Source organism: Limulus polyphemus, unplaced genomic scaffold (genome assembly GCF_000517525.1).
Source record: "Limulus polyphemus unplaced genomic scaffold, Limulus_polyphemus-2.1.2 Scaffold2666, whole genome shotgun sequence".
Lineage (NCBI taxonomy): Eukaryota > Metazoa > Arthropoda > Merostomata > Xiphosura > Limulidae > Limulus > Limulus polyphemus.
Genome location: NW_013668276.1, coordinates 24,256 through 35,367, shown reverse-complemented (window position 1 = coordinate 35,367; position 11,112 = coordinate 24,256). Strand labels below are relative to the sequence as shown.

At 34.4% G+C, this 11,112-nt stretch overlaps 1 protein-coding gene across 1 annotated transcript in view; it reads left to right on the top strand.

Annotated features, from left to right (window-relative positions):
- The window catches only part of LOC106467570 (probable E3 ubiquitin-protein ligase HECTD4), a gene marked incomplete at both ends in the record, with an annotated part of 162,948 nt that overhangs the window by 129,107 nt on the left and 22,729 nt on the right, over positions 1-11,112 (top strand). The window contains one exon of the mRNA XM_022395768.1: positions 2,639-2,996. Within this exon, the coding sequence (XP_022251476.1) occupies positions 2,639-2,996 (358 nt within the window). The remainder of the gene's footprint in view (positions 1-2,638; positions 2,997-11,112) is intronic.

The window sequence follows — 11,112 nt, the reverse complement described above, 5'->3', positions numbered from 1 at the left end:
CTAGTCCTACTATTCTCATTGTTAAATACAAAAAAAGATGCTACATCAACACTATCAATTCCCCTTACAACCTTAAACACCTCAATCAGATCCCCCCTAAATCTTCTTTTTTCAAGATAAAACAATTTGAGAGTTTTCAGTCTCTCATCTTTTGACAACCCCCTCCATCCCAGGCACCATTCTAGTAACTCTTATCTGAACCCTTTCCAACAATTCAATGTCCTTCCTAAGGTAAGGAGCCTAAGACTGAACACAATATTCCAAATGTGGCCTAACAAGTGACTTGTACAATGAAAGTATAACCTTTTTAGATTTGTATTCAATATTTCTATAGATACAACCTAAAATCCTAATTGTCCTACCACTAGCAGCAGCACACTGCTTGAATGGCTTAAGAGACTGATTGACTATTACACCAAGATCCCTTTCCTTCATAACACTATTAAGGTTATTCCCATCCAAATTATACTTATAATTTAAATTATGATAACCCACGTGAATTATCTTGTATTTATCTATCTATATACTACTAAAACTCTGAGTTTGTTTGTCTGTAATTAAATACAGCAAAAATGGCACACAATAGCGCCATATTTGTAATGAAATGAGAATAGAAACAAAATAAAACAAGTTTCGTTAAATTTGTGCCATGGGTTACCGAGTTAGCGCCGTTTTTTGGGTCACTTTTATGAAAATTTCTAGCATGAGTAATTTTACATCACACTACTGTTCGCGCTCTTTACAAAACTTCTTCGTTCAAATATATTTCCCTGTCAATGTTCCCATCTTATTAAAAAGCGTAAGATGACAAAAACTAGATCTTGAAGAATTTCTCAATAATGTGCCTTGGTTATGGTAGATAATTTGAAGAAAAAATAAAGTGTTACTGTTTCTTATCTGTAGAAGATTTAAGAAGAAAGACCACAACATAATGAACTAATTCATTACAATACCTGAAAACCCTGACTTCACTTTTTTAAAAAATGAAATGTTCTTTCCTTTTACTCTCGATCAACAATCAAATATCTTTTCTTGAATTATGAATAATACAAATGGATTGAAATATTTAATTAGATTATCTCAAAATAAACATTCATTTTGGTGCAATATTGAAATTAGCTTGAATTCTTCATAACCTCTGAACAGTGGGTGACCCAACGGCTCATGGGTGGTCTAGTTATAATTAAAACCCTTGACTATCCCTTCATCCTAAGACTGAGCCTTGAGGTACCACACTTGTGACATTAATCCAGTTTGATTGAACTCCATTTGTAACAACCCTCTGCTTTCTTCCTATAGCCACTCTTCTATCCACTTTGCTAACTTATCCCCCACACCTATAGAGCTAATTTTTTTTACAAGCCTTTTATGTGGCATCTTGTCAAATTGTTTTTCTAAAAATCCAGATACACCAAATCTACACCCTTACCCTCATCTGCATAAGCAGTAACCTTTTCAAAGAATGTTAAAAGATTTGTAAGGCAAGATTTTCTCTTAGTGAAACTGTGTTGATTATACAATAAAATTCTAAACTTTGTTAAATGATTTTGCAAAGCATCTTTTAACAGAATTTCCAAAATTTTTCTCACAACTGATGTAAGACAAATGGGACAATTTTTATCACCTCCCTTGAAAAGAGGAGTTATATTAGCTAACTTCCAATCCTCTGGTACCTGCCCACTATTCAAGGACTGACAAAAAATAGTAGCAAGTGACTCACATATTCAATCTTTAACCTCTTTCAAAATCCCTGGGGAAATTTTATCTGGCCAAGGAGCCTTATCATTTTTTAAACTTCCCAATTTTTTCTTAACCAGCTCAGAATTAATGCAGTGATCTTGTTTCTATTTATCATCTGTATAAACATCATCTGCAATGTTTAAAATGGATGATCTTCTGGGGTACTTTGTGTCCAAACACAAATCAATGGAAGTTCATTTGCCCAAACCATTGCCAAATAAACTGTTTTAATCTTCAGTTTAATATTTTTAGTTTTACTCTTATCATAATTTTTTGTTTAATATTATTTGTAAAATTATAATTTAATCTTCTGCCTTAAGATTATTGCTCATTAAGTAAGATAAAAATTTAATTTCTGAATTAATCTGTGATGATTATTTTCTTGTTGCTTACAAATGTTCTATTAACTGTTTGCCATCAGCTTTTTTTAAATCAGCTGAAGTAGAAGACTTGTTCAACCAAGTGATTGTAATATAAGCATGGCTTAATTTTTACTTGTTTTATAATGTGAATCCATTGATAATTTATATTTTTTTATAATTTTCTGTAGAACTGTGAGCTGTGCCTTAGCTTTAAACAATCAATGTAATCACTTGTATTTTACAACTTAATGTACAAAGAGGGAAATAGTAGTTTAACCCTAGAATTACAGTTAGGTTCAATTTCCCTATTGGCTTTTAAATACATTTTTATTAGCCAATTATACACCAAATTGCTTGAGGGTCCATAAATTTGTTACTTACAGGGCCTTTTAATAACATATAATTCACAAATATTTAAACAGAAATTACCACTTTAAATTTTATAATTCTGTTGTTGGTTATCAAGCATAATTTGAATTTATGGTTTGTAGTTGTGGATTGATTTATCATTATGCCGATCTTACTTTCTACTACAGTTAGAAACAGCAAAGAAAATCTTGTTAAATAGCAAAATGCTACTCAGTGGAATAAAAGGAGATATTAAATTAGCTGCTGAAGACCTTGTGGAGATTTCAGAAACAATGTCTGTATCTACAGTTACTCAGTGTTTTCAGCTCTCTGATTTGGATGACAATACTCCACTTCAACTCTACCTTTCGTCTAAGCTTATGTCTTCTGCAGCTTGTGATGATTTTAGTGATGCAACGCTGATCACACTTACAGAGATATTTCACAGTTGTTTCATCGCAGAACATAATGTGAGCCTCCCTGATTCCAGGAATGACTCAGGATACATTTGTTTAAACAAGGACCAGATTACAAATTCGGACCAAGGTTAGCCTCAGCCAGAGAATTAGGATTAAGTTTGTTCATTAAACTGACTATATATATTAAAATTATAAAATACAGGATTATTGTATCATTATTTATTAAAGTTGGTCTTATGCAGAAACACCGTTATTGCACAGTGACTTGTGGGAATGCCTTTGTGTGTAGATGATCTTCAATGTCAAATTGTTTGAATGTTAGTTGAGCTTTACTTTGTACAAATCTGTGTATAATAAACCCATATTCATTTACATTATTGTTTGTTTAACGATATTTTGATAGTTTATTATCAATGTTCATTTACAGTGTTAACATTAACTTATACACAATAAATGTAAATTTCAGTGTGTTAAACTTCCTTTTTTCATATGCAGTAGGTGGAATCAGATGAAACTAAGTATATATTACTACATGTCAAAAAGTGCATTGTTTAGGTATTGACTTCAAATTGATAACATTGGTTGATTTAGTATAAGTGCATTTTATAACCATTGTCTTCAGGTTAATAACATATGTTGATTTAGCGTAAGTGCATTTTATAACCATTGTCTTCAGGTTAATAACATATGTTGATTTAGCGTAAGTGCTTTTTTTACCATTGTCTTCAGGTTAATAACATATGTTGATTTAGCGTAAGTCCTTTTTTTACCATTGTCTTCAGGTTAATAACATATGTTGATTTAGCGTAAGTGCTTTTTTTTACCATTGTCTTCAGGTTAATAACATATGTTGATTTAGCATAAGTGCTTTTTTTTTCCATTGACTTTAGGTTGATAACATTTGTTGATTTAGCGTAAGTGTTTTTTTACCATTGTCTTCAGGTTAATAACATATGTTGATTTAGCGTAAGTGCTTTTTTTTCCATTGACTTTAGGTTGATAACATTTGTTGATTTCATGTAAGTGCATTTTTAAGTATTGACTTCAGGTTGTTAAACTTTTGTTTATTTAGTGTAAGTGTATTTTTTAACTGTTTGCTTCAGAATGATAACATTTGTTGATTTAGTATAAGTACATTTTTAACTTTTGACTTCAGGTTGATAACATTTGTTGATTTAGTGTAAGTGCACTTTTTTACCACTTAGTTGAGGTGATAATATTCATTGTTTTAGTATAAGTGCATTCTCTAACTGGTTACTTCAGGTTGGTAATATTTGTTGATTTAATATATGTGTATTTTTAACTGTTCACTTCAAGTTGATAACATTTGTTGAATTAGTGTTAGCATATTCTTTAATCATTGACTTCAGGCTGATAACATTTGTTGGTTTAGTGTGAATGTGTTTTTTAACCTTTGATGTCTGGTTGTTAAAATTTGTTGATTTATTTTAAGTGCATTTTTTTACTATTGGCTTCAGGCTGATAACATTTGTTAATTTAGTACAAGTGCATTTTTTAACCATTGATTTCAAGTTGATTACATTTATTGATTTATCATAAATTCATTTTTTACTATTGACTCAGGTTATTAACATTTGTTGATTTATTCTAAGTGTCTTTTTTTATCAATAACTTGAGATAATAGCTTTCCTCGATTTATGCTGCCCTCTATATGTACAATTTTTGTTCACCACTAGTCTTGAGGCTCCCACTTAACATCATGTATTTACCGATGGGATAGCTGCATTGTAGCATGCAAATGAGCATGCAACAACCTTCCACCAATAGGAGTGTGACACACCTTCCTAGCACTTCTGGCTCGCACTGTACTGTAGATCACAATCATAACTTCTCGATTTGGCATTCTCTTGTGCCAATGTGCAATTAATTTTCACTAAACACAACTCTATGTTTTTGTTATTTTTATCTTGTGGAAAGTTTTCATTTATTTATTTTTTCCATATTATGAATTCAGAATTTAATGTTACTACTACTACTACTTGTTTGGATCCACAGGATTCTGATTCTGCCAGACATACCACTACTGTGGCACCAGGCTCCACTCTTAGTGCACTCTTAGTCTTATCTGCAACCTGTTGCATCTCCTGAACCAAGAAATGATTTTACTTTCCTGGAAGAATCTGTTCCAGAAGACACTATTTTCCACAGCCTTCTTCCTGCTTTTGCTGCCCCTTCCCAGTCTGCTTCTCTGGATTTTCCTTGTTCTTCTTTGATATAATATCTCAGGTTTGTTACCTTTTGTTTCTTTATCCTGCTTCCTATGATTATTTCTTTCTCCATTCTGGCCCAGAGCCCAATTATTTAGTTCCCATCCCTCCTCCCTTGATATTTGCATCCATGCCAACCAATTCCTTTGTCACCTTCTTGCTGATGCCAGCATGTTTTGTCCCCCACATTTGGCAGACATGCATGCCTTACCTTACAATAGGTCTGGATTTCATTTTCTTAATTCTCAGAGTCTGGAGTCACTTATTCAGGTTTGGGGCTTTGATCCATCCTGTTCCCCTCGATTTCCCCTATCCAATTCTCATGTTTTACCTCACTCTTACTATTCTCCTACATTATCTTTTGTCTGTTCATCTGCTTTCTGAGGTTATCTACTGCTACTCTGAGGAGTTTTCAATGGATATACATTCCCTTCTTTCCTCCATGTTGGCACATTTGTTTTCTTTGACTTTATGACCTTCATATGTGGTTGTTTTGTTGTTGGGACCTCTTATGCACAGATGCATTTCTTACATGCTTCAGATCTATGCAGTCAGTGGCTATCCCTTAGTTTCAGGAATGGTGGGGGCAAGATTGTTCTGATTTGCTTACCTGTGGCACCCTTTCACAGCAGATTGTTAGATTCTTTGGACATTGGCGAATGGACTGAATCTTCGTTTTGCCTTTCCTCCTCCTCCTCAGTATCCAGCTTCTCCTCTTCCAAACTTACTGTTCCCCACATTTCCAACTTTTTCACATGACTTTTTGACAATGGTTTGTTAATTTTTACCATTGTGAGGTATAAGGTAGCACTGTCCAATTATTTTCATTTTTACTGTTTTCATCATGTTTTCTTCTCTCTTGTCCTCTCTCTCTTCTGTTTAGATCCTTTCACCTTCTTCATCCTTCACGGCTTGTTGTTCTCCCAGATATGAATCTAAATGTTGTCTTTCATGCCCTTACCCTACCTCCTTTTGAATCTTTAGCTTCTTGTTCAATGTACCATCTTTCCCTTAAGACCTATTTTTTACTCCCTTTTGCATGTGAACATTAAAGGTCGGACATGTATGCTATTAATGTTTCCTAAATTCTTTATCATCATTCCTATGTTCTCCTTTATCCCGACTGTGATTTTTCCCTAAGATGTCTGTGGCATGGGAGGGAAACAGCATGTTCACCCCTATTTCCCTTTCATCCATTGCTCATTTCTATTCTAGGTTCTATCCCAATTGTCTTCTTTGTCTTGTGCTGGCTCTTCATTGTAATGTGGCCTGTGCAGTTCCTTTTGGAGATTTCTATTCCCGGCTCTTTATCCTATGGAACTCTTTTTCTACCCAGGATCTTTCTCCTGTTATTCTTACTGGTTAACTTCATCAACTCATTTGTCAGGCTTATACTTTGTTGAACAGGGATTCTCATCACATATTCCAAGTTCTCTCTCACCAAATTCATCATCTTTATCACTATCTGGCTACTCACTGCCAACATCTGTTGGAGGAGATTGTGCAGGCTGGTTGGTGGACTATGCCTCACACTTTTGTTGCACATTACCTTCAACATCTGTCCATTTCTTCTTCTTCTGGATATTGTTTGCCTCCCATTGCCATTCTTCTTACCTCTTACTGACTCTGAATGGGTAAGTTATTTTCTATATCTTACCTATACAGTGGCCTATTTCTACATCTCTGGATCCTGCTGAGTAGTGCCTGCAAGGGTATACTTAACTTTAAATTTGCACCATGTGACCTTTAAGGTCTGTAATGCTCACTGATGAGATGTGGTGTTTTGCAGGACCACTTAAGGGTTTCTTGTAGTATATTCCTTCATAAATAAGGTATGTTCTAGACTACCATCTCATGGACTATCATGATTAAAGCAGTATTGGGACTGCTGCCCATTCCTCTGTTCCGAGTTGAATAAACTGGGACTGGCCTGCTTTTCAAACTAGGGTTTCTGTGATTACCCATTGCATTGTTTTAAGGTATTGTATTCCTCCAGGTTCTCCACCATGTTGTTCCCTTCCTCTTCCAGTGAAGTACAGGAGTCCTTGCCACTTACTAGTTCCTAGCCACTTGGGTATTGGACCATGGAGGCTTTCTCCTGAGTGTGACACTTCCACTCAGTAGAGTGTAGGGTGGTGGTGTTCTGTTGGTGTAGTTATTGTGAACTCTCCTCCTACTGTAATCTGAACAAAAATTTCCCAATGCTGCCTGATTTTGGACTGGATGAATCCACCACAGGCAGTTCCCTCATTCGGCTGGCTTTGCCCCATACTACTGCTACCTAGATGTCAGTTCCCTAATGGTATGGTGTTGGAATGGTGCAGGACCAGCCAACATAAGTCCTCACATGTGGTTGGCAGGTGCCCTTCTCCTACATGGATCCAATGAAACATCCTCCATGGAGCCTGGTTTTTGACTGAAGTTGACCCATCACATTTGCTCTTCCCTTACCTACTGTTGCCTGGACGTTGGGTTCCTGGGAGGCCTGTTGTTGGTTGTGTACTGGGTCTGTACACGTGCCCTACCTAGGTTGATGAAATGGAAATTGCTTTTTCTTTCTGCTTCCTGGTATCGAAATAAAGACAGTTGAGACCCTCCTCCTATCATGGACACATATCTGATGCTGCCTGGTTTTTGACTGGATTTGACTCCCCACGTATGGTCTGACACACCCTAGTCACTCTAAACCATCAAATGTGCCCATTTGCCCTATTGGACTTGCTTTCTTTCCACCTTACTTGGTGACATGTATATTCACTGCGAATGAAGAGTGTACTTTGATACAGATGAGGTGTGATCTCTTACTGTTGTGCCTCCTTTTTTTTCATGATTTAGAGTATCATGCTCCATGGGTTCTCTTTGGGCACATTCTGAAGGGAGCTCAATTAGATAACTTTTGCACTGGTTCTTCATCTCTTCTAATGTTCACATTGAGTTCTCATTTATAAAATTTGTTGATTTAGTGTAAGTGCATTTTTAACCATAGATTTCTCATTCATAATATTTGTTTCCTTAATATAAGTGCATTTTTGGCTATTATATGAGAGGAGGTAAGGTATTGTATTGGAAGTTATTAATTTCCAACACTGAAAATGTATTTTCAATAGATACCTCACACTTCTCACCCATCCTCCCTGCTTGTGGTGCATCTTTTCTTACCTAATCTCAAAGTGATGAGTGTGCTCTACAGTATAAAGGGAATCAGCTGAGCTAGGAGGGTGTGTTGCATTCCTATTGGTGGAGGGTTATCACATACTCATTTGCATGCTACAGTGCAGCTATACCATGTATGAACATGTGAGGGTAGGTGGGAGCATCAAGGTCAGTGGCGAATGAAAATTTCACATATAGAGGGCAGCAAAAATCAATAAAATCTAGTACGTGAAAAGGGGTAAGTATTTATTGGAAATACATTACCAGGGTAGGTTGATAATATTTGTTGATTTAATGTAAGAATATTTTTTAATTATAACTTCACATAGATTAATATTTGTTGATTTAGTGTAGGTATATTTTTAGTTATGAATTGACATTGTATATTTGTTGACTTAATATAATTATATTTTTTAACTAATCACTTCAGATTGATAACACTTGGTGACTTAGTGTAAGTGTATTTTTAACTGCTGACTTCAGATTTATAATATTTATTGAATAAGTTAATTGTATTTTTTTAGTTATTGATTTCAGATTGATAATATTTGTTGATTTTGTGTAACTGTATTTTTTAATTATTGACTTCACATTGATAACATTTATTGACTTTGTATAAATGTATTTTTTAACTATTGACTTTAAGATAATAAAATATGTTGATTTAGTGTAAGTGTATTTTAAAAAAAATGAAATTCAGGTTGATAACATTTAGTATAAATACATTTTTCACTATTGCCTTCAGGTTAATAACATTTGTTGATTTGTATAAGTTGGTTTTTAACCATTGAATACATGTTGGTAACATTTGTTGATTTAGTAAAACTGCATATTTTTAACCATGGACTTTAGGTTGATAAGATGTTTTGATTTAGTGTAAGTGTATTTTTTAACTTTAGGCTAATAACGTGGTTGATTTAGTATAAGTATTTGCCAAATATTGACTTCAGGTTGATAATGTTTCCTGATTTACTGTAAGTGCATTTGATAACCATTGTCTTCAGGTTGCTAACAGTTTTTTAGTGTAAGCATATTTTTTAACCATCAACAACAGGTTGACATTTGTTGATTTAGTGTAAGTATATTTTTTACCTATTGACTTCAGGTTGATAACATTTGTTCATTTATTATAAATAAATTTCTAACTACTGACTTCAGGTTGATAATGTTTGTTCATTTAGTATAAGTTAATTTTTCAACCATCAACTTTAGGTTGATAACATTTGTTGATTAATATAAGTGCATTTTTAACTATTGATGTCAGGTGGATATAATTTTTTAGCATTTAATTTCAGTTTTTTAACATTTGTATATTTTGTACAAGTGCATTTTTTAGCCCTTGAGGTCACATTTATAATATTTGTTGATTTAGTGTATGTGCATTTTTAACCATAATCTTTCCAGTCATTTTTAACTATTAATGTCAGTTTGATAACGTTTGTTGATTTAGTGTAATTTCATTTTTTGACTGTTAACTTCATGTTGGAGAATATATTGGAGGCTATCCTAATTAAGATGGAGGCAATAGATAAAGAGAAGTGTAGACTGTGGGAAATGGCAGCAGGACTTCAAGAGGAACTTAAGCTTTTACATGCAAGGGATATATCAGCTAATAATGATTTTCAGAAAGTTAGAAAGAGTACTGTTAGGGCTATAAATCAAAGTAGTGAATTTAACTGTAATTGTATTGAGCAACAGATTTCAGCCCTTAGCTTGTGCAGATGAGGAAGTACTGGAGGGAAGGAAAACAAAAGGGTCAGAGAAGGATGTGGATGATAAACTTAAGGAGGACATAGTTATAGGAATTCCTTGACAAGGCATGTTGACAGTCCGTGGAGCAAATAGGGAGAAAAGAATTAGATTATGCTACCCAGGGACACAGGTGGAGGATATAACTGACAGAACAAGAGATATAATATAGGGGCTAGCAATGATGCTGTTTTTGTTGTGCACGCAGAGGCTAATTGTGTTAGGAAAGATAGGTCATAGGAGCTAATTAATAAGTACAAGAGGTTGGTAGAGGCATTTAAAGAAAAAAGCCATAACTTAATTGTGTCAGGGATACTGCTGAGAATTAATTGTGGGGATGAAATTATGAGTAGGTCAATAGGGCTAAATGTAAGAATGAGCAGATAGGCCGGTTGGACTTGTGGCATCAGTTCAATGGGAGAAGAGGTTTTTGGAGTGGGTGGTTTACATTTAAATAGGGTAGGGTCTAGCTTATTTGTAAGGGCTATTAACTTGGCTGTAATGGAAGATTTAAACTAGGACTATAAAATGTTGAGGACCAGGATAAACTAAATGCAAAATAGATAAGATGTAGAGAAAAGTTTAGCATAGGAAATGAGTATAGAAGTAGTTATAAGGAGAGGCTTAATTGTTACCATGTAATGCTAGAAATATACAATACTGAAAAGTCCTCCTTCTCTCTGTCTCTCAAAAAAAGTATTTTGGTGAGTCTTGGAGTAAAAAAAATAATATACTTGATTGCAAGGGGTAAGAGAGGTTGAGAGGCCCAGAATATCTCTCCCATGTCCTGCTTTTGGGCACTGGTAGGAATGAATGATTTTGATATAATGGGATTAACTGAAACATGGTTAAATGTAGATGATTTTGATGACAGAAATTTCTTTAAAATTCAAGGTTATAGATTATTTAATAGGGATAGAGAGGGGGAAGAGTGGCTTTGTATGTAAAATGTGAGTTACACCCTGTTGAGGATATCAAAGATAATAGCAAGGAGATTGAATCCATTTGGGTTTCTGTTAGCAGATATAAAGGGAAAGGCTTTTTTATTGGGAATTTGTTACAGATCACCAGATGATACTGATGAAATTAATGAGAAACTTTACAATGAGATTA